Below are 24,598 nucleotides of genomic sequence, written 5' to 3' on the forward strand. Positions count from 1 at the left end.
GCCAGCACAGAAATCTGTAATTACCTCAACTCTGAACTTATGAAGATCTAAATTACTGCTGTGTTGAAACATATGTGTGAGAACAAGCACATTAGTTATACTAATATCAAATTAAACTAGGGACTGATGTGTTGCAGCGATGATCTCTCGGAGGAGATTAGAGACAACACTGTTCCATAGAAACTCCCTGATACTCATTAACGGGTAGTGAAATTGACATTTGCGCTCCTTTTTTCAGCTTCACACTTCAGTTATGCAAACAGTTTCCTTCTGCAGAAACAAACATTGTTCTTAGAATCTATAGTTCCAAAGCAAAAGGTAAAATAAACTCCAGAATACAGATTTTTTCCTTTGGATTAGATTAGTTTCATACCATAGACAGAGACTTGACTTTATAAGTAAACATGCAGTAACATATACAACCTGCTAGATTAGTAGTTAGTATGTTAAAACAAAACAAGTTTTACCTCACAGACTGAGGATCTGGTCTTCTTGAGCTTCAATAATTATTATCTAATGAGTTTAAAATCAAAAAGCTCTGTGAGGTCTGAGCAAAAATGCCAGCATCATCATGTTAAAGCAATAATAATGCAGTTATTTTCAGGAACTCAAAATGCATCTGAAACTGCAGAGTGTGTTATAAAAAAAATATAAAATATTAAAATATGTTACTCATTCTTTCTCAGTAAAATTTGAGGTCAAAAAAGGTGGTTCTTTTGTTAGTTAGTTTTTATTTTTTTCTTCATTTCAGGCTCATTTGCCAATAACTTTTTGACTCAGACTGATGAAGCCAAGCAACATTTCAAGCAAGATGTGCTGCTTTTTCCCTCATTTATTTTTGTTGATAAATGAATGATTTGTTTTCTAAGCTATTACCACTCAATTACCTGTGGTAGTTCCATGTAATAAGCATGCAAAATGCAAAGCTGCCCGTTTCTATATATTAACATATTATTAACCTATTAAAAAACTTAATTGAATGAACTGGAAAAACATATGCAGAATCATAATAATTAAAATTGAATGAAGACTACACATGAATACATTAGATTCACATATGCGTGTAGAGGATACTCTTTCACAGCATAATTAATATCTAGATGACAATACATAAAATGGTAAAAATATTTCAGGTAGGAAAGAAAGTAGAACACATTCAAAATGTTCAATAAACAAAAATAAGATATATAAATTTCCTTCAGTGTGTTGAGAGCAGAGAAATGATTTCCATAGAGAGGAGGCTTTGCATCATCAGCTGATCCTCCAGAGAACTGAGAAGGTTTATAGTCCTGCGACTTCAACACTGCAGGACTCACATCTGTCAGTCAACACAGCAGAAAGCACAACCACCATGACTCTCATCACCATCCTCATCTGGACGCTGACCTGCTGCTGTTTTACAGGTTCATTCACTCAGCAACATTTCAAACATGATGTGCTGCTTTTTCTCTCATTGATTTCTGCTGATAAATGAATGATTTGTTTTTGTCTGCAGGATGCAGCGGTCAGGTGACTGTGACTCAACCTCCAGTAGTGACATCTACTCCTGGATACAGTGTCACTTTGACCTGTAGGACCAGCCAAGCTGTTTACACATGGGTTGATGGTCGTGAGGGTATGTTCTGGTATCAACAGAAATCTGGACAAACTCCAAAGCTCCTAATTCGACATGTGAGCATAAGACATTCAGGAACACCATCTCGATTTAGTGGCAGTGGAAGCAGCTCTGACTTCTCTATGACCATCAGTGGAGTTCAGCCTGAAGATGCAGCAGTTTACTACTGTCAGAGTGTGCATAGCGGTGGGGTGTTCACACAGTGATTTGTAGTCATACAAAAACCTCCCTCAGTCAGATGGCAGAGAAACTGAGCTGTTATAGCATGAACTGAGTACAGCTGCTTAAGAGGAAGAAACTGTGACACAGACCACTGAACACAGATAGATTTGTTTTGGGGTGACTTTAGAAAGGAATAAAAAAAAATCCACAAAGTTACTTTGTCATTGCATTTCCAACTATTTACATGAAGAGTTGGCAAATTATACAAACAGATCAGATTTTTCTTTATATTTATATTCCCATTAAGCTTCTTGATGATTATAAAGCAAAATGATCTGATTTTTTAATACTGTATGAACTCACGTGTATAAACAAAACAAAACAAAAGAAAAACAAGAACAATTTCCTCAACAGTCAAACTATTGACTCTCCACAACACGTTGGTTGAGACCATACGATTTCTACTGATTTATATCAAAGACCAAAAACATTATTAGCAATAATAATCACATTAATTAAAAAAACTGGTAGCTTCATTTACAGTGCATAAATGTGTTAACATAGCTAAATTAAACCTTGCAAACTATACGTTTTTTTAGACTTTACCTGAAATTAGAAACTAATCAGCCAAGCCGTTAAAGATGACTGATGAAGTGAATAAAATTGGTCACCTTTCATGCAGCAGTTTACTACTGTCAGAGTCAACATAACATAAACAGTGCTTATGTGTTCACACAGTGATTTGTAGTCGTACAAAAACCTCCCTCAGTCAGACTGCAGAGACACTGAGCTGTTACAGCAGGAACTGACTGCAGAGGAAGAGACTCTGACACAGACCACTGAACACAGACCTCACAGTAACCTCCCTGAGCAATAAACACATTCAAGGGCATTTTAACATAAGGATTTAAATAAATAAATAATTACATTTTTAATAAAAACATAACAACTAATTTTAGTTAGGTTTCATGACTGTAGTCACAACAAGAGTAGTCGTTCATATGAACAAATGAAATATATTTTCTTTACCTTTGTATTCATAGGAAGTTTGTTCATCATGACATTTAAAAACAACAAAAACCAACTGCCAGTTTCAAGTTTTTTCCTACTGTGTTATGTCACATCATTTTCATACAATTCCTCACCATTTTCAAGCTATTGACATAGCAGTGTGGGGAAAATAATTACTTAGAAATAAGTCACATCATAATTTGTGTTGTGAGCTCCAGTAAATTGCTTTTGCTTGTGTGTATGTGTGTGTCGCTGTGGTCAGCTGACCTGAACAAAATGTAAGTAGAGAGCCATATGACTGATTTCCAACTACGCAGAGACTATAAATATAATATAAAAGACAAATTTACTATAGCACAGGGCTAACACACGGAGATAGACAACCATTCACACTCACATTCACTCCCACAGGCAATTTAGAGTTACCAATTAACCTATCCCCAAGAACTGCATATCTTTGGACTGTGGGAGGAAGCCAGAGTACCCAGGGAGAACCCACACAAACACGGGGAGAACACGCAAACTCCACTGGAACTGAATTCAGGACCTTCTTGCTCTGAAGCAACAGTGCTAACCATCGTGCCACTGTGCTGCTCCCCCCAAAAAGAAAATTATAATGTGATAATTTCTAAGCTATTACCACTCAATTACCTGTGGTAGTTTCTGTGTAATAAGCATGCAAAATGCAAAGCAGCCTTTTTCTATATAATAACATATTAATAAACTATTAAAAACTGAACTGGAAACACTGATGCAGAATCCTAATAAGTTTAAATGAAGACTACACATGAATACATTAGATTCGCATATGCGTGTAGAGGATACTCTTTCACAGCATAATTAATATCTAGATGACAATACATAATATGGTAAAAATATTTAAGGGAAAGGAAAGAAAGTAGAACACAATCATGATGACCAGTACACAAAAATAGGATATATAAATAAAATGAAAAGATTAAATGATCCTCTCCTCACCTGACCTCTGTGTTTTGGGTTTCATTGGGAGAGGTGGGTGGTTTCTTCCTAAAACGAGTTTTGCACACTTTCATGCATTACTGCTTCTCACAGTTTAAGTTCTGCTGTCACACATGCTCTCATGCACTTCCACTGAAAACTGAGTCAGGATGGTGTTTCCAATGTTGGTGGTTCTTTTGTTAGGCTTTCTGAGTCAGGGTGAGAGATTCTCACATTTAAGACACAGACTGTTTTATATTTGATGAAATTTTCTTTGTTCTTTTTATGTTTGTGTCTAAAAAACAAACTTGTCATTTTATTCTTCGTTTCAGAGTCTTTTGCCAATAATTTTCTGACTCAGACTGATAAAACCAAGTCTGTCAGTCTTGGTGGGACTGTGACCATCAGCGCCACAGGGAGTTCAAATATTGGTGCTGATCTCAGTTGGTACCTTCAGAAAATTGGAGAGACTCATCATTAACTTTCTTCTCAGGATCTCTGACTCGTTCAAGTGGCAGCAGATCTGGTTCTCAGTACACTTTAACCATCAGTGGTTTTTGTTTGGGCTACCATGGTGGTGGAGTGTTCACACAGTGACTTAGAACTGTACAAAAACCTCTTTCAGTCTGGCTGAAGGCTGCAGGTGCAGAGTGACAGACTGCAATGAAAGAAACTGGTCCATCAAACACAAACACAATGAATCTAAACAAAACTGAAGAACTACATTGCTGGGATTATAAAGATTTTTCAATTAAATGTTCATAAGTAAATAAGGCAAAAAAAAAATAAAATTAAAAAAACTATAAAATGTTATGTAATACTTACTGGACTTCAAAACTGTCCATATTTCAGATAGAAATATGATGGTTTAATAAGCATTTTTGTGTAATAAACTATTGGCATAATGATTACAGAAAATTGATTTTTCAAAAGCTTTTATTTTGTTATGACTTGTTTTTTTAACAGCATATTTTTAAAGCAGAATATGGATAAGATTGGTTGGTGAAATTTGCATGCGCATCAATAGAGAATGATTTTTTTTCCAGAAATATTGCAACAGAGGAAACACAGTGTTATTTGGAGACAGGAAGTGTTGTTGAAGCTCTACTCTGAGCAGTGGTCAGGGTCCAGGGTTTGAGTGATGGGGCACTGTCCACTCAGACTGGCCTCACAGCTCACTGAGCCCGCCTTCCTCCACTGGTCTGCAGAGAGGCTCAGGGTGCTGCTCCAGCTGTAGCGACCATCTGTCCACAAGACCTCCAGGCTGCTTGACACCCCTGAGGATGTGCTGGTGCTCCCCACCTTCCAGCCCAGCTTCCAGATTGAGGGGAAGCCCCCGGTGGCCAGACACACCAGAGTGGCACTACTCTGTTTGTCTTCCTCTTTGGATGGAGGGAGGACAGTGAGGGTGGGCCTCAACACACCCACTGGAGGAGAGAGTGGGGAGAAGAGCAACCAAAGACATAAGAATGAAAGCAGGAAAGGAATACCTACATGGTCTTTAATCATTGTTGATTGATGAATATTATTATTTCTTTAATGTTTTACAGTAAATATCTCATCTATGTGATAATTTTCAATGTTTCACTCACAGAGTTGAAACACTCATGTACAGTTGAAACTTTGTCATCTGCTTCTTTCACTTCCTTTTAAACTTCAAGTACAATCAATCATCCATGAACTCAAAGCTGGTCTGTGTTTACTGACCCTTTTTTACTTTTGGGGAAATCCAATTAAATTAATATTTCAAAAAAGTTATTTTCAAAATACAAACAATAAAGAAATAGATCAACAAACACCACCAAAAGTCCTCCACAGTGATACAAACTCATTAAGTGGCCGTACAAAAACCTCCTGTACTCTGATCAAGCATCTAACAACTGAAAATGAACCTTTTTTTCATGTAAAACATCACAGCACACCTCATTAAATGCAGAAGATGATTACACTAAAGCGACTTAAAAGTATTTAATGAATTTAAGTCATGATTATCATAATTGTACTTTTAGTAATAAGACCTGAAAGATAAAACATAATTTTAACATTACACAAATTTTCTTTTTTTTTTTAAAAAACCACACAAAAACTGTTTAAAACAGCAAAGAGAAACGTTTTAAGAAATATGAATTCCGAAACTATGACAAAATAACAAAACAGTTTTACAGGTATATTGTATTTGTTGATACTAAAACCAAAAGTAAACATACAAACCAAAGTGCCATTTTAATCCAGGTGTTAAAAACATATAAATATGTTTCCAATGTATTCTACAGTTTTCCTAATCATGTGGTTTAGTTTTACATTTCTACAACTGGAAAATACACAACTGCATATCATAAATTAATTAATTAATTAATAACTACTCATAGTAAATTATGCCAAATATATTAATCTAAAGTAAAGCTTGTAAGTACGGAAGGTGCAGAGGGGAAAAAAAGCATTTGTGAGAACCAGAATGGACAAAACCCTCACCTGCTTTTCTATTGTTGTACTTAAGATCATTTTAGTGTATTTTTAGTGTACTTCTCATGTTTGTGTCACAAAGTTTCCTTCAGTGTGTTGAGAGCAGAGAAATGATTTCCATAGAGAGGAGGCTTTGCATCATCAGCTGATCCTCCAGAGAACTGAGAAGGTTTATAGTCCTGTGACTTCAACACTGCAGGACTCACATCTGTCAGTCAACACAGCAGAAAGCACAACCACCATGACTCTCATCACCATCCTCATCTGGACGCTGACCTGCTGCTGTTTTACAGGTTCATTCACTCAGCAACATTTCAAACATGATGTGCTGCTTTTTCTCTCATTGATTTCTGCTGATAAATGAATGATTTGTTTTTGTCTGCAGGATGCAGCGGTCAGGTGACTGTGACTCAACCTCCAGTAGTGACATCTACTCCTGGATCCACTGTCACTCTGACGTGTAAAAACAGTAAAAATGTTGCATATTGTCCTGATAGTGATAACCAGTGTATGTCCTGGTATCAACAGAAATCTGGACAGACTCCAAAGCTCCTAATAAAACAGGGGAACAAAATTCAGTCAGGAACGCCAACTCGATTTAGTGGCAGTGGAAGCAGATCTGACTTCTCTATGACCATCAGTGGAGTTCAGGCTGAAGATGCAGCAATTTACTACTGTAACAGTGCCCATGTAATAAACAATACTACTGTGTTCACACAGTAATTTGCAGTCGTACAAAAACCTCCCTCAGTCAGACTGCAGAGACACTGAGCTGTTACAGCAGGAACTGACTGCAGCTGCTGAAGAGGAAGAAACTCTGACACAGACCACTGAAAACAGAGCTGACAGTAACCTCACCAAGCACTAAATCCAGAATTGTGCAGATATATTTAATTTGGGGTGATTTTAGAAAGGATAAAAAAAACCCAGACCCATCCACAAAGTCGCTTTCTCATTGTGTTTCCACCTGTATTCACAGGAAGAGTTGGCAAATTACACAGAAAGATCAGATTTTTTTTTACATTTATATTCCCATTAAGTCTCTTGATGATTATAAAACAAAGTGATCTGAGTTTTTAATACTGTATGATCCCACGTGTATAATGATTTGTATAATGATCAATTAGAAAATGGTAGGTACAAATACAGCGCCTCTGGAAAGTATCCACAGTACTTTACTTGTTCCATATTGTGTCACATTACATCCTTATTCCAAAATGTAACTACTGAGATTCGCTTCTTTTCCACTTGATGATCTGCTGCACCTTGCGATGTGGTAGGACTGTATCACTCACACTTTCACACACAGCTGGTTATACATGAGATCACTGACTGACATTCTCTCTCCCCTATTTTCAATCACAACCTTGGAAATTTTTTGGACTTTACCACTTGGACATTTTTTTTATTTGGGACTTTGAACAATAAGCTGTTGTGTAGAACATTCTCCACATGTGAAAAGAGTGTGAGATTTTCATTTGAATGTACAATGGATTTGTGTAATCTGTTTCTATAAGAGTTAAGGAGTCAGGTTAATAGGGTGCACCCGAGCATTGAAACCCAACGTTGAAACTGAGAATTGAAAACCAAAAGTAACATATGGCCAAGTCATTGTCTTAGCAGTTTATGTGTTTTACTTTTCTTTCATTTTTGTAAGTTTCCGTTCTGCAACTGTAAAGGGCCTTTAACCTGTGCTTGTCAACCTCATGGTTTTTTTCACTAAAGTCGGCTGGTTCTTTTGAGTTACATTCTTGTCTCTGTGTCTCATTTAAACACACCCCTGTGCTCCTATAGTCGAACCTATTGGCCCATTGATATATTCTTTTCAACAATTCCCCTTACTGTGTTACATATACAACTACGTTTATAGTGATTCAACCTTTATATTTATCATTAAATATGAGCAAAAGTTCATGAGCACATCTTTTTTAAGTGTAGTGACAGAAACCGATGTGTATTTATTTCCAAACTTTAATAAATTGCATTTTTTTTTATAAAAGTTATAAATTCTTATAGATAAAGAATCAAAAGATAAAACATTAGTGATTTTTCATGAACTGGGATTTTATTTTGTTCTGCAGACTTTCTTTTTATAGCATGGTTTGAAAACACAATGTGAATAAACAGATGACATCTGCATGCACAACAACAGACAACAATGTTTGCAGGAAAATTAAAACAAACGAAACATGTAGCTTCATCAAACACATATGCAAACAGGAAGTGTTGCTGAAGTTCTACTCTGAGCAGTGGTCAGGGTCCAGGGTTTGAGTGACAGGACACTGTCCACTCAGACTGGCCTCACAGCTCACTGAGCCCGCCTTCTTCCACTGGTCTGCAGAGAGGCTCAGGGTGCTGCTCCAGCTGTAGTGGCCGTCTGTCCCCAGGACCTCCAGGCTGCTTGACACACCTGAGGATGTGCTGGTGCCCCCCACCTTCCAGCCCAGCTTCCAGTTTGAGGGGAAACCGCCGGCAGCCAAACACACCAGAGTGGCACTACTCAGTTTGTCTTCCTCTTTGGATGGAGGGAGGACAGTGAGGGTGGGCCTCACCACACCCACTGGATGAGAGAGTGGGGAGAAGAGCAACCAAAGACATAAGAATCAAAGCAGGAAAGAAATACCTACATGGTGTTTAATCATTAATTATTGATGAATATTATTATTTCTATAATGTTTTACAGTAAATATCTCATCTATGTGATAATTTTCAATGTTACACTGACAGAGTTGAAACACTCATGTACAGTTGAAACTTTGTCATCTGCTTCTTTCACTTCCTTTTAAACTTCAAGTACAATCAATCATCCATGAACTCAAAGCTGGTCTGTGTTTACTGACACTTTTTTTTTTTTTACTTTTGGGGAAATCCATAAAATACTGATATTTTCAAAATAGAAACAATAAAGAAATAAATCCACAAACACTATATTTGACAATCAAAGCTTGAAAATAACAAAACCTGAAATATTTTAACTGGAAAATACTAAAAAGATATTAATTAACATTTCAGAGAAACTTAAAAATGAAAAGGGAACAAAATATTTTTTTGTGTTTTTTTTTTTTTAACGTAAATTCTGACATTTGTAAAACTGAATGAGTTTCTCAGGGAAGTTATTTTGCAGACTGTGAGATCAACTTTGTTTTATAAATAATGAAAATGATCAACAACAATCACCAAACTTGATCAAATATCTTTTCAAAATTTTATAAAATGTTTTGTAATGGTAGTAAATTAAAATTTCTGGTACTTACAGTCAACGGTGAGTTTGGTTCCTCCACCAAAAGTCCACCACAGTGATACAAACTCATTAAGTGGCCGTACAAAAACCTCCTGCACTCTGATCAAGCATCTAACAACTGAAAATGAACCTTTTTTCATGTAAAACATCACAGCACACCTCATTAAATGCAGAAGATGATTTCACTAAAGTGACTTAAAGTGTTTAATAATTTTAAATCATGATTATCATAATCATATTTTTAGGATTAAGAATTGAAAGACAAAACTTAATTTTCACCTCACACATACACAAAACTGTTTAAAACAGCAAAGAGAAACGTTTCAAGAAATCATGAATTCTGAAACTATGAGAATATAATAAAGATGGCTTTACAGGTATATTGTATTTGTTGATACTAAAATCAAAAAGTAAACATACAAACCAGAGTGCCATTTTAATCCAGGTGTTAAAAATATGTAAATATGCTTCCAATATATTTTTCTCTATTCCATAAAATCTTTAAAGGTATTAGTTCAAAACTATTTTCTTTTGCTTTTGTGCCCCAAAGTTTCCTTCAGTGTGTTGAGAGCAGAGAAATGATTTCCATAGAGAGGAGGCTTTGCATCATCAGCTGATCCTCCAGAGAACTGAGAAGGTTTATAGTCCTGTGAGTTCAACGCTGCAGGACTCACATCTGTCAGTCAACACAGCAGAAAGCACAACCACCATGACTCTCATCACCATCCTCATCTGGACGCTGACCTGCTGCTGTTTTACAGGTTCATTCACTCAGCAACATTTCAAACATGATGTGCTGCTTTTTCTCTCATTGATTTCTGCTGATAAATGAATGATTTGTTTTTGTCTGCAGGATGCAGCGGTCAGGTGACTGTGACTCAACCTACAGTACTGACATCTGCTCCTGAATCCACTGTGACTCTGACCTGTAGGACCAACCCAGCTGTTCAGAGATGGTCTGATGGTGACGCCATGTTCTGGTATCAACAGAAATCTGGACAGACTCCAAAGCTCATAATAAAATTTGTGAAAACACTTCATTCAGGAACGCCAACTCGATTTAGTGGCAGTGGAAGCAGCTCTGACTTCTCTATGACCATCAGTGGAGTTCAGGCTGACGATGCAGCAGTTTACTACTGTCAGAGTCAACATAACATAAACAGTGTTTGGGTGTTCACACAGTGATTTGTAGTCGTACAAAAACCTCCCTCAGTCAGACTGCAGAGACACTGAGCTGTTACAGCAGGAACTGACTGCAGAGGAAGAGCCTCTGACACAGACCACTGAACACAGGCCTCACAGTAACTTCACTGAGCAATAAACACATTCAAGGCCATTTTAACATAAGGATTTAAATAAATAAACAATTACGTTTATAATAAAAACATAACAACTAATTTTAGTTAGGTTTCCTGACTGTAGTCACAGCAAGAGTAGTCGTTCATATGAACAAATGAAATATATTTTCTTTACCTTTGTATTCATAGCAAGTTTGTTCATCATGACATTTAAAAACAACAAAAACCAACTGCCAGTTTCAAGTTTTTTACTACTGTGTTATGTCACATCATTTTCATACAATTCCTCACCATTTTCAAGCTATTGACACTCTACCAGGAGAAATTCAAATTCAGGGGAAATCAACTGAAATCATCTAGTAGGTAGTTTTAATTGTAAATAATAAATTTAACCCATTGTGCTTGTCATTAACTAAGAACACCCCCGCCCTCCCCCCCGACAAACAAAACCTAAGATATCATAAAGCGAATTTGTGGTTATTGCAAAACGTTTGTGCTATGCTGACAAACATGAGTCAACCAGAGATTAAAGTGAAATTTTGTAGGAGGGGGAGCCCTAAGAGTGGGTGTTGAGGTGCAGTGTGGGGAAAATAATTATTTAGAAATAATTCACATCATAATTTGTGTTGTGAGCTCCAGTAAATTGCCTTTGCTTGTGTGTATGTGTGTGTAGCTGTGGTCAGCTGACCTGAACAAAATGTAAGTAGAGAGCCATATGACTGATTTCCAACAATGCAGAGACTATAAATATAATATAATAGAGAACTTTGCGAGGGCACTTTTATTAATAAATGGCGTTAGTAGTGGGATAATAAGGCAGAAAAAGAAAATAATAATATGTTAATTTCTAAGCTATTACCACTCAATTACCTGTGGTAGTTTCTGTGTAATAAGCATGCAAAATACAAAGCTGCCTGTTTCTATATAATATCATATTAATAACCTATTTGAAAACATTTCCTGGTAGTTGCAGCAGGAAATAAACAGAAATAAGAAAAAAGCAGAGCTGCAAAATGCAAAACTGCTTGTTTGTATTTATTAACACATTAATAACAACGTTAATACTGTTTTATAACAAACTTACAGAAGAGCAATGACTACCAGGAAACACGTGATGTTTTCTGTGTAATAATCTGTAATTTAATACCATGGTAATGATAACTCATTAAATCAAGCACCACCCAGACTTCACAGGTGCAGGTGTTCTCACTGACCCATGCTATAATTTGAATATGTATCGTGCATCCAGTTATGTGAAATTTTTCAATTTTTAACAAGACTGGTATGCACAATAGTAATATTGTTTTATCCCTGTCACACTGAATGTTTTGTCATCAAAGTAACTGCAACACACTCTGGTGGACATAATATAACAAATTGACTAAAATGAGCTTTTTGGACGTAATTGGAAGGGAACTCACCGCATCACTGGAGTTAGAAGACTAACCTAACAGTATGCTCATGGGTAAAAGAGCAACCAACAAACAATCTAAGCAACAAAAAACAAACAGAAAAACAATTAAACTAAAACAAACAAAAAAACCCAAACAAAACAAAACAAAATAATTTCTTTTATTTTTGGAAAGATAGCTCAGTAGGTAAAGTGGTCGCCCCATGATCGGAAGGTCGGCGGTTCGAATCCACTTAACGGCTACCCTGAGGTACCCCTGAGCAAGGTACCGTCCCTACACACTGCTCCCCGGGCGCCTGCTTAGTGGGCTGCCCACTGCTTCACTGAGTGAATGGGTCAAATGCAGAGAAAAACAAGTAATTTCCCCATGGGGATCAATAAAGTATCCATTATTATTATTATTATTATTCACCTGTACATGGTTTAAAAATATCAAATACCTGGTTTCTGTGGAGTAAACCCTTCATCACAGGGTTTTACAGGAGCTGTGCAGGACTAAATTATTCAAACAACAAACTAATATTAGATAAGTTTACAATTTAAAAGCTTTAAAACACTATGTATAAGTTTCTTTTTTGAAATACATGTAGAATGAAAAGGTTGAATGATCCTCTCCTCAGCTGACCTCCTAAAATGGGTTTTGCACACTTTCATGCATCACTTCTCCTCACAGTTTAAGTTCTGCTGTCACACATGCTCTCATACACTTTCATTGAAAACTGAGTCAGGATGGTGTTTCCAATGTTGGTGGTTCTTTTGTTAGGCTTTCTGAGTCAGGGTGAGAGATTCTTACATTTAAGACACAGACTGTTTTATATTTGATGAAATTTTCTTTGTTCTTTTTGTGTCTAAAAAACAAACTTGTCATTTTATTCTTCGTTTCAGAGTCATTTGCCAATAATTTTCTGACTCAGACTGATGAAGTCAAGTCTGTCAGTCTTGGTGGGACTGTGACCATCAGTGCTACAGGGAGTTCAAACATTGGTGCTGATCTCAGTTGGTACCTTCAGAAAACTGGAGAGAGTCCCAAACTTCTTATATACGGAGCATCAAGTCTCTCTTCAGGAACTCCGTCTCGATTCAGTGGCAGTAGATCTGGTTCTCAGTACACTTTAACCATCAGTGGGTTTCAGTCTGAAGATGTTGGAGATTGTTGCTATTTGGACTGTCGTTGTAGTCGGATGTTTAAACAGTGATTTATAGCAGTACAAGAACCTCCTTCAGTCTGGTTAAAGGCTGCAGGTGCAGTGTGCTGGACTGTGATGAGAATAACTAATCCACTAACACAAGAATCATCAACCACAAACGCACTGAATAAAACTAAAACTAAAGAAGTATACAACTACGTTTATAATGATTCAACCTTTATATTTATCATTAAATATGAGCAAAAGTTCATGAGCACGTCTTTTTTTAAGTGTAATGACAGAAACTGATGTTTATGTATTTAGTTACCTTCATAAATGGCATTTTTTACAAAAGTTATAAATGATCATAGATATAGAATAAAAGGTTAAAACATTAGTGATTTTTCATGAACTGGGATTTTATTTTGTGATGCAGACTTGTTTTTTATAGCATGATTTCAAAGCACAACATGAACAAGCAAATGAAATCTGCATGCATAACAATAGAGAGTCAAATGTTTGCAGAAAAATATGAACAAACAAAACCTGTAGCTTCATCAAACACATCATGCAGACAGGAAGTGTTGCTGAAGCTCTACTCTTAGCAGTGGTCAGGGTCCAGGGTTTGAGTGACGGGGCTCTGTCCACTCAGACTGGCCTCACAGCTCACTGAGCCCGCTTTCTCCACTGGTCTGCAGAGAGGCTCAGGGTGCTGCTCCAGCTGTAGCGACCGTCTATCCCCAAGCTTATTGAAACCCCTGGGGATGCTCTGTTTGTCTTCCTCTTTGGATGAAGGGAGGACTGTGAGGGTGGGCCTCAACACACCCACTGGAGGGGAGAAGAGCAACCACAGACATAAGAATAAGTCCTGGAAACAGTGGGGTTTGAGCTTAGACCCAACGCTCTCTAACAAGCAGCTGACTGAAGCCTTAGGCTTCACTGAACTCCCACCCATAAGCAAAACTGCAACTAACTTTACATCTTCTGAACGTTCAGGCACAGGCCATTTGAAAGCAGTGTGCCTGTCCCACAATCCCCTGGGCTCCACTGGCTTTGAGCTGGTGTTAAAGACTCTGCCCCTCCACTGCCTCACACACGTGGACCTGTCAGCCGTATACAGAGGGCCTGCTGATTACCCGGCACTGGAACACTTCGCCAAAGTCCTGTCACAGGTGTGCATGCAAAAATCATGCAATGTCATTTATTGTCGAAAGATATAACTATGCAATCAGGTTAAGACTTTTGTTTTTTTGCAGGACGAGTGCTCTCTGACCCACCTCAGCCTGCTGCAAATGGGCTGACAGACAGCAGCGTAGCTACCTTGGCGAGGTTTGTGTGTGAGGGCGTCATTTCTACGGCTCAGTTATTACTCAAGTTATTAGGGCTTTGCCTTTGTTTAAATTGTCACTCTTTACTGGCCTGTTGGACTTTTTATTATAATTTCACAGGTGCCTCTCGTCGTGTCCCACACTGGTGAGTCTGAATCTGTCAGGAAATCCGTCTGTTACATCAGTGGGACTTCACAACATCCTGGCGTCTGTCAGAGAGGCCCGTCGACCACTGACACTTCTAAACCTCGAAGGTATGCATATGTCTGAACTTGGAGATACTCCATGGACATGGAGTTTCACACTAATTCACAATTTGGATTCCTTTGATGTTTTTATCACCTGTGCAAAGTTGTACTTGGCAACAGTTTCTTTCTTGCTATCAGTGCGTTTCCTTTTGACGCATTTCTAAGTTTGAACATTTAGTATGTATGCACAGAGGTGTTACATGATGATTACACACACAGACATTACAATATAGAAGTGTGGTTTAAAGATTTAAAAAAAAAAGATTAGCTGTGAATTAATTTTCCATTTTATGGAGCAGAAAACATTGCTGAACGCTAGCTAACAGGCTACATTTGGATGTCAAATATTTATAGGGGGGGAAATGGACATTATGGATATGAAATAAAATGTTTCTTTGTTGCTTAACCTGCAGGTTGTCAGGTCTCTGGCCCTTGGGAGAGTCAAGATCTGGACAGTTTGTCAGAATTGGTCCAGGATATCCATCTTTGCTCTCAGGCCCTCAACAAGCTGGACCGACAGACCTTGAAGCAGCGATGGGACAGGACTCAGTCACACGGACACTTTCTCGACCGAAACTCCAAGTGCCTCCTCTCTGCCACCTCCACTTGAGGGTTGCAGGTGTGTTCATAATAAATAATTAATAATGAATTATTAATTTCATAATAATTCATAATAAAAGTGGTCATTTTTATAAACATTTTGTTTAATGAGGCTACACCAAAAAGAAACAAGATAAAAACAAAATAGAGTGACATGGTGTCCACCAACAGTCTGTTGATAGCTTGTGTTTTATGCATTTTTCTCTGCCTTATTTATACATGTAAAGCTCTGTATCTGTATAAAGAGTCTGTGTTAGTGTGTGAGAGGCAGTGTTGGGAAGGTTACTTTTAAAATGTATTCCATTACAGAATACAGAATACATGCCCCAAAATGTATTCTGTAACCTATTCCGTTACGTTACTCAATGACAGTACCGTATTCTGAATACTTTGGATTACTTAATATATTGTGGCGAGTTCAGACAAGGAGGAAACGGAGGTATCGTTTGGTCTTGCTTCCCGTGAGCTAGCCAGGGAGCACAGCCGTTTATAACATTTGCAGAAGAACACACTGCCACTAGCTAACTGCTCAGCGTGGCAACCACAACACACATAGGGCGCCCTCTGACCCCGGAAGGACACACCGTCGCAGCGAGAGGGCGTCACCCGTCACCATGGCAACATACACAAAACATAACTGTACAAGCAGAACCCCGAACAGCCCTGACCCGCTACAATATTATCATGCTTTTTACAACAACGTGAATGTACTATTGCTGTGTGATTTATTACTATTACTGAAGGTCCGCGACTCCGAACTGTAGTAAAGGGACCTCTGACTAATGCTGGGCTCACACTGTGCGATTTTTGGCCCATTTTGAGCCGATTTTTGAGTCGTGCGATCGTTTTGGCGATCGGCCCGATTTTGGCCTTCATTGTGCGTCGTGCATCGTGTAGTATACGTGGGGTAACGAGAAGCGATTGACACCTCACGACCAGCTCCCGATCATCAATCGCTTGGTCGTGAGGGTGTCACCGCAGTTTGCCACACTGCGCACGCGCAAACACAAATGTCAGCGAAAAAGACGGCGTAGCACGGCAGTGCAGCGTGTGATCTGGACACAAGCGAGGGAGGCACAACCTGTAGAACCATCCGAGCCCTTTCGATGTGGCCTCACAAAATTATCACGACCACAACAACCGTGAAAATAGTTGGATCGACACTGCTGCTCAATCACAGCTGCCTGACCAATGTTTTTCATTAGCAATTTAGCAAAGTTGATGGTGGTGGTGTGTCTGTGTGAGTGAAAGACGGAGAGGGAGAGCGAGCGACAGAATTTATGTTATAACCTTCATTTTTATGGACGCACAGTGTGAGCACTCAGGTCGCATCAGAGCATCGGGCCGTATAGTGTGAGACCCTGCATCGTGACCTATGAGCTTCTAACCCCTGCGAGTCAATTGTACAGTTTGAGCAGGAGCTGAATCGCGCGACTGAAAAAAATCGCACAGTGTAAGCCCAGCATAATACGGCTGGTAGCCGAAAAATAGCTCTACTTTGTTGTGTGGGTCAACTTTTCTTGCGACAGACAGAGAGAGGCGTTGAAAGGCTGCTCCAACGGAACTTGTTGTTTTCGGAGGAAAACACGAACACAGTGTACAGTCGAGTCTTAATAGCTTATGTTAACCATTCCTCGCCGTCAGTCCCCTGACCGTGGTCGGGAGACACGAGGGGAGATGCTTCCTCCAGGGCCGAAGTTTGTCCTCCTTCGGGGTTAACTCCCTACACTTTTGTGGAGTAGTGAGGCAGACAGAAATCAGCCGAGGCACCGGAGAGTACTGAAGAGATGAGGCTTTAATAACAGTACTGCACACTTTGGAAACACACTGCATAGCCTGTAGCCCGTTAGAACGCTGCTCCCGGTCGCCCTCTACCCATGACACACTCTCTCACTCTCTTTTTTTCTCTTTCGCTCCCCGCGTTTCCTTCACGCGCATGCTCACACACACATTACATACACTCCTTACTGCACCCAGTCACACACAAGACAGCAATTCCTGCAACACTTACTTACAACTGGGCTCGTCAGGCTCTTCTTGGCTGCAGTGGTTATTATTATATTTACATGCTTCCAGCTCCCGTTTTTGCTCGATGACTGCTCGTACCTTTCCACTCCCCTTTTTCTCCCTCCTAGCGCTCACAGACACATAACGTGTATGGCAGTCCATTCTCCCAGCAGCACGGACTACACTGAACATGATGCTACATTCTTTAGAGCTATGCTTGTAGCATTCTGCCTGTTAGCTTAGCACAACAACAACAACAACAACAACAACGAAAAGGCGCTCTCTCACCCAGGAAACACACAGTCGCAGAGAGAGAGAGCGTCGCCCTGTAACCATGGCAACCGTAACGCTGCCGCCTGGAACAAAAGAACATAGCTGTCAAACAAAACCCAAACAGTCCTGACCCGCGACAAAATGAAACAGGAAAGTACCCCAGTGTATTCCATTTATTTCAACAAAGTAACTGTATTCTGAATACCACTTTTTTAAACGGTAACTGTAACGGAATACAGTTACTCATATTTTGTATTCTAAATACGTAACGGCGGTACATGTATTCCGTTACTCCCCAACACTGGTGAGAGGTTTTGTGTCACAATGGTCCTGTTTTGTAGGATTTGATAAAAAAAACCCCAAACACAATTAAAGTAACCGACAATGCTATACGTTGACATCGTTCTTTCACTGTAAGACTCAGCAGGCTATGGTGAATAATCACAGTGATTTTCAGGTCTCTTAAGAAATCTATCTAGGAGCTATGACAGTGTAAAGACACCCTGCAATTTTAAATGTGTGGCGACATTTGAATGAGGCGCGTACCAGTAGAGGGAGCCAACGCACCACGAATGGTACACAGCCACAGATGCGCTTTGTGCAATGTATTTGTGACATGCAGGAGTGTCCGCAAAGAAATGTGGATAAGTTGTAAATCAAAAGCTAAAGAGCTCATTCTTGCACTGTTTTGATCAGAACACACGTGGGAATGTTCAAGTGTTGAGAATTTGTAATTATAAAGTGAATTAGGGAACGATATTAGATACTGCCACTGGCTAGATTTCAACCTGGGTCTCTCGCTCCCAAAGCGCGTTCTCCATAATATATTTCAAGCGTTTACCACAACTGAGAGGTGAAAATTGCTGTTTCTTCGTGTTACAAAATGTTCTGTAACTCCAAAAGTACACGGGCTGTCGACATCATTCTTTCACTGCAACAATCAGCATGCTTTAATAAAAATAAAAAAAATCAAGGCGGTTTTCAGGTCTCTAAAGAAAAATATATCTAGAAGATATGACGAGTTGAAAACGCCTCTGTTACAGAATTTCAGCTGTCATTTTCACTCAAATCTCCATATACTTTGTATGTGGACATTTTTTTAACTGTGTTGCTTCGAGGCCATTTGCGAGAAAACGGCAACTCCTACAATGATGACAGTGCCATTTTGTGAAAGGCAAGAAAAATACCTATGTTTTGATGTATAATTTGTGTTAATCAGAATCAGAATACTTTATTCATCCCGAGGGAAATTAGGGGTTACAGCAGGCAGCACGCTAATGGCGCATGCGCACTCACAAAGGAACCTTCTGACCAACTTTACACAAACATCACATTGGGCAGACATGTCAGAAGGTAGGCTGATAGGAAAAAAACAACGAAAATACACTACATGAGGTAAGAGGAGGAGAAAAAAAAACTCCACTCAGACTGAGCTCCTAGTGGGAGAACAGTTTGATAAAAGAAAAAACACCTCAGCACAAAAGCACATGACTATCAATACACCATAGAAACACGAGACAAGCAACAGGGGTGGGTAAAGGGTAAGAGAGAGCCGGCGTAGACAGCGCATCCGGTCCTGCAGCATCTGTGCTGGTCCAGTTGACTGCTATCATCCCCGGTAGGGCACAGGCATCGAAGGCGTTGGAAAGGGAGGGGGATGAGTGAGTGCTTATCAGTGTAAGTGTGTGTGTGTGCGTGTCCATAGTTTAGCTGAGACAGTGTCCTTCGGCCTATCAGGCTAAGTAAACAGTCCTCCAGCCAATCCAGGTGTCCTTCATGGGGCGGGAAGAATAGTCATCACACAGTCGTTATCAGGGAGTTGTTTTGGTGGGCTCCAGCCTTGGGCCTGCAGCTGGGGCCGTGGTGTCCAAATGTTGAATATTGTTGATTTCTCCTTTGTGAGCAGCTCGAATTCTAGCACTCCGAGGCTGGTCTCTCGATCTCCCGTTGAAGAGCTGCGAGCCTCCCCATGATGGTATCAAACTTCTGTTCCATGGTGTTGTCAGTCTTTTGATTCTGAGACCTCACAACTGCAGTGATCCGTTCCGCGATGTTTTCCAACTGTCGCTCAAGGGTCTCATTTTGAGCAGGCCTCTCTCTGATGTTTCCACTCATACGCTCAATGGTGTTTTTTTGAGCCTTCACAGCAGCTGTAAGCGTCTCCAAGGTGTTGACCATATTACGTTCGTTGTGAGAGGTCGCACCTCGTCCCGTCGCTTCGAATCCAGCGGGCAGCCTTGTGGGGGTTTGAACAGCCGGTTCCGCTTTCTTATTTCTCTGATAAACCAGGGCTAAGCCAACGCCGATCAGCATGAACCCTGTTATCATGGTTCCGAATAGGTAGATATCTTCAGCGTCCTCGATCGATAGTCCCGCCAGGCACACGGTCCTCCAGTTCTCCACCCGTCCATCGTGTAACCGGCAGGGAAAGTCCCTCCAGGGCACTCAGGCTCTCCCGAGCCCCGACTTCTCGTTAAGGGTGTCAATAGCACTCAGAGACCAGTTGATCAAATCCATAATTCTCTTTTAGGTTTAGAGAACGACAGTGAGAGACTGTTCCAGGGAAAGTAAATTCACACAAGACAAGACAAGGACATAGAGGCGAAGCAGGGAAGATAAGGGTGAGGAGGAGAGGAGAAAGTGCGACCGCCTTCGCTGAGAGCTCAAGAAAGAATGAAGGCAAAATTGAGCGTTTGTTTGGACATGAAGAAAAGCGTGTTTGGCGGTCCATAGCAACCATAACAACCAATATTGATTGAGGGAAAAGTGATTTTCAGACAGCGGTAAAAGGCAGAGAGAACCCATCCAAGCAAGCATAGCAGGTGAATTTCAGAGCCAGGGATTTTTTTTTTTTAATTTTTTTTATTCAGCACACTTCCCCAATTAATGGTCTGCATGGGATTCGAGCCACTGCCCTCTGAGGCAGTGGTATATTTAAAGTCCACACCGTGCACAGCCACACTTGCAGTAACGGAAATGTAACGGAGTTAGAAGTTAGCAGAGAGTTAGCTCGCTAGTTTCCATCTAAATATAATATACCAGGTTCTGACTGAGGGATTTCTAAAACAAATTAAAAGGCACAGCTCTGCTATCACTTCGGACATACATGAAGACAGGAAAGTAAGCAGCAGTGATGTTTGTAGGGTTACTGAAGTTTGGCTAGCTGGTATATAGTGATGTGCTATGTGACTAGCGAAACAGCTATGTTAGCATAACATTAACACCGTGATGAAGGGGAGCTTTGACGTAATGAGAAGCTTTGAAGTAAGGATAATGAAACTTTGAGAAAAAGACAGTACTGAGATAAAAGTAACATGAGATGTTATGAGGAAATAGGAGAGAAAAGAGACCAATGTGGGGCAGCACGGTGGTTAGCACTGTTGCCGCACAGCAAGAAGGTCCTGAGTTCAATTCCAACACCAGGCCGGGGTCTTTCTGTGTGGAGTTTGCATGTTCTCCCCGTGTTTGCGTGGGTTCTCTCCGGGTACTCCGGCTTCCTCCCACCGTCCAAAGACATGCAGCTTGTGGGGATAGGTTAATTGGATAACCCAAATTGTCACTAGGTATGAATGTGAGTGCGAATGGTTGTTTGTCCCTGTGTGTTATCCTTGCGACAGACTGGCGACCTGTCCAGGGTGTACCCCGCCTCTCGCCCTATGACAGCTGGGATAGGCTCCAGCGCCCCCCGCGACCCTGAAAAGGATAAGCGGAAGTGAATGGATGGAAGAGACCAATGTGTGATTAAAGAATAAGAGAATATAAGAGTTATTGGTCAGTTTATGGTTCAATAAGTGTTTGGTCACAAAGTTGAAAAACGTCCTCCTTAGTAAAGACGTTTACTAAGATTTTACTCAGGTGGCGCTGCTGACATTTGTGGCCTCAGGAATAGATATGATCAGAAGATCATTTTGAGATACACTTGTTTGTGAGTAAAAAGAGTAATTTCGGACGAGGAAGTCCGACAGAAAACACCTGGTGCGGTCAGGATGTTTAAGTGACACAGAATTTCAGAAAATCAAGTCAGAAATGGTTTTGTGGCTCTTGGTAAACTGATTTTGAAGGAAAATCAGTGTTTATTGTGCTGAAGTAACAGATCCAGTGCGGTCTGAAGGGAAGAATCAGCTGTACAATTCTGAGTGTGCAGCGTTGTTGATATTAACAGATCCGGCGTGGTCTGAGGAAAAGAAATAAATCGGTGAATGAAAGAATGAAAAAAGAAAAAAAAAAAGAAAAAGAAAAGCTAAGAAACTGTAAAATGCTAAAACATGAATTATGAGATTTTGGCAATATATTTAGAACAACAATAGAGGCGCAATGTCTGTTACCAAAAGTATGAAGTAAGCTTACCAACCAAAGTGCTGTTTTAATCCAGATATTAAAAATGCAGAATTATATTTTCTTTATATTTTCCTCCATTACATAAAAAGTCAGTGGTATCATTAAAGTTTGTATAATGTATAATAGTATTAGTTCAAACTATTTTTCTTCTGACTTTGCGTCCCTCGTTGCTGAGAACATAGAAATGATTTCCATAGAGAGGAGGCTTTGCATCATCAGCTGATCCTCCAGAGAACTGAGAAGGTTTATAGTCCTGTGACTTCAACACTGCAGGACTCACATCTGTCAGTCAACACAGCAGAAAGCACAACCACCATGACTCTCATCACCATCCTCATCTGGACGCTGACCTGCTGCTGTTTTACAGGTTCATTCACTCAGCAACATTTCAAACATGATGTGCTGCTTTTTCTCTCATTGATTTCTGCTGATAAATGAATGATTTGTTTTTGTCTGCAGGATGCAGCGGTCAGGTGACTGTGACTCAACCTCCAGTACTGACATTTACTCCTGGATCCACTGTGACTCTGACCTGTAGGACCAACCCAGCTGTTGGTGGCTGTGGTGCTGGTCAGTGTATGTTCTGGTATCAACAGAAATCTGGACAAACTCCAAAGCTCCTAATTCGACATGTAAGCATAAGTCATTCAGGAACACCATCTCGATTTAGTGGCAGTGGAAGCAGATCTGACTTCTCTATGACCATTAGTGGAGTTCAGGCTGAAGATGCAGCAGTTTACTACTGTAAGAGTGTGCATAGCGGGCCAGTGTTCACACAATGATTTGTAGTCATACAAAAACCTCCTTTAGTCAGACTGCAGAGACTCTGAGCTGTGACTGCAGCTGCTGAAGTAGGAGAGACTCTGACACAGACCAGTGAACACAGAGCAGACATTAACCTCACCAAGCACTAAATAAAGAAATTAATTTAAACACGTCATGTCTATTGAGGCATTTCGAAATAAGAATTTTAAAAACATCTGCTGTGATCAAGTCATTTTCTGTTAACATTACATTACTTGAATAATTACATTACATTCACATGAAGAGTTTTGCTGTTTGTATAAACAGGTGAAGCATAAATGTTTATATTTATATTCGTATTAAGCTACTTGGTAATGATAAAAAAACAATCTGTTTTAAGATTTTTATCATTGTATGTTGCCACCTGTATAATGAATAAAAAACACTGATTTTCTCTTGATCATTGTCAAAATAATGAATCTACAGTTGGGATTTTTTTTATTTCAACACATTTATATCTGAAAGACCAAAGATAATCTTATTCATCATTAAAAGCTGTATTTGCAGTAATAATCATACTATTACCATTTAACAACATCCATACACCAGCTAAGTTACATATCACCCTCTAAGTTGATGTTGCCAACTCTGTACAGCAGTGCTGTTTGTTCCAACCTTACAACTCATATTGCTAAGAGTAGCAGGTTGCTTATCTCACACTCAACTCCTGTCTTGACGGTTTATCATCACTGGGGGAGCAAAGAGCCCTGCTGGAGGTGAGAGCAGAGACAAATGAGGACTTTGTTAGTTCAGCTTAGAATAAACACTGAAAATTGATGTGAGGTTTGTCCACCTCTCTCCAAAACTTTCAAATTTCATTTGCATTTTTCTCATGTTTTTTTTTGTTACTTAAGTGCTTTTGTAGAAGAGCGGATTTGAAGGTATAAAATGTCTCTAATCTATTTCTGCTCATCTTTAAAATGCAGCATTGCTGAGTCACAGAGAGCTGCTTGGAGGAGGAGAGAGCAGAGACACATGAGGAGCCTGTTGTGTCAGTTTAGAGTAAAAACAGGAAACAAGTCAAACATTTGCCCATAACCACAGCAAGATTCATTAATAGTTCATTAATATTAAGATAGTTGTTCATGTTGCTGGAAGCCAGCAGGAGAAGTTTTTGACAAGTTGTGGTTCTCACAAAAATCACATGACTGACTATCATTACTGTCAACCTAATGTACGAAAGGAAAAATTCATGTGGTAGGTTAAAGGATCCTGAGGCTACATATGTTTAATTATTTTTATGTTATTCCAGCATCCTTTCTAAGTCTAATAGATAAAATGAACGATAATAAAATTAGATGAATAAATAAATAATTATTTTTATGTCTTACTACTCCTCAGATTTTAAGATTTTCTAATGGACTCACACAGAAAACCTCATTAGGATGATTTTTCCAATAACTCTGTCATGTTGGGTTTTCTGAGTTGCTGCAGATTATTACTGTCTGTGTTGGCATGATGGTGGAGTGTTCACACAGTAATTTATAGCTTTACAAAACACATCGTTCACTTTGACTGAAGGCTGCAGGTGCAGATTGTTAATGAAGAGACTGATGAGCATAATTGGTCCACTAAAGACAACCAGAGTCATCAAGCAGAAACACAATGAATGAAAGAAATTAAATCAAGTCATGGATTTTAGATGCAGCATTTACTTGAATTTAAATATTTATGTAACTTATGTAAGTTTTTGTTCATGAATAAATTTAACAAAC

At 39.5% G+C, this 24,598-nt stretch overlaps 5 gene segments (V, D, J or C); 3 read left to right on the forward strand and 2 right to left on the reverse strand.

The window, feature by feature from the left end:
• Positions 1-1,202: 1,202 nt before the first annotated feature.
• Positions 1,203-1,978, forward strand: LOC113012035 (immunoglobulin kappa variable 1D-12-like). The segment is given in 2 exon segments: positions 1,203-1,403; positions 1,496-1,978. Coding segments are annotated over 2 exon segments (378 nt in total).
• A 2,766-nt stretch (positions 1,979-4,744) lies between these two features.
• On the reverse strand, positions 4,745-5,446 carry LOC113012031 (Ig lambda chain C region-like). The segment is given in 1 exon segment: positions 4,745-5,446. A coding segment is annotated over 1 exon segment (405 nt).
• Positions 5,447-8,251: 2,805 nt separating this feature from the next.
• LOC113012028 (Ig lambda chain C region-like) lies at positions 8,252-9,831 on the reverse strand. The segment is given in 2 exon segments: positions 8,252-8,768; positions 9,463-9,831. Coding segments are annotated over 2 exon segments (474 nt in total).
• Positions 9,832-9,883: 52 nt separating this feature from the next.
• LOC113012034 (immunoglobulin kappa variable 6-21-like) lies at positions 9,884-10,691 on the forward strand. The segment is given in 2 exon segments: positions 9,884-10,210; positions 10,303-10,691. Coding segments are annotated over 2 exon segments (384 nt in total).
• Positions 10,692-20,844: 10,153 nt separating this feature from the next.
• LOC113012027 (immunoglobulin kappa variable 6-21-like) lies at positions 20,845-23,130 on the forward strand. The segment is given in 3 exon segments: positions 20,845-20,861; positions 22,262-22,446; positions 22,539-23,130. Coding segments are annotated over 3 exon segments (522 nt in total).
• Positions 23,131-24,598: the final 1,468 nt, after the last annotated feature.

Source organism: Astatotilapia calliptera, chromosome 19 (assembly GCF_900246225.1).
Source record: "Astatotilapia calliptera chromosome 19, fAstCal1.2, whole genome shotgun sequence".
Lineage (NCBI taxonomy): Eukaryota > Metazoa > Chordata > Actinopteri > Cichliformes > Cichlidae > Astatotilapia > Astatotilapia calliptera.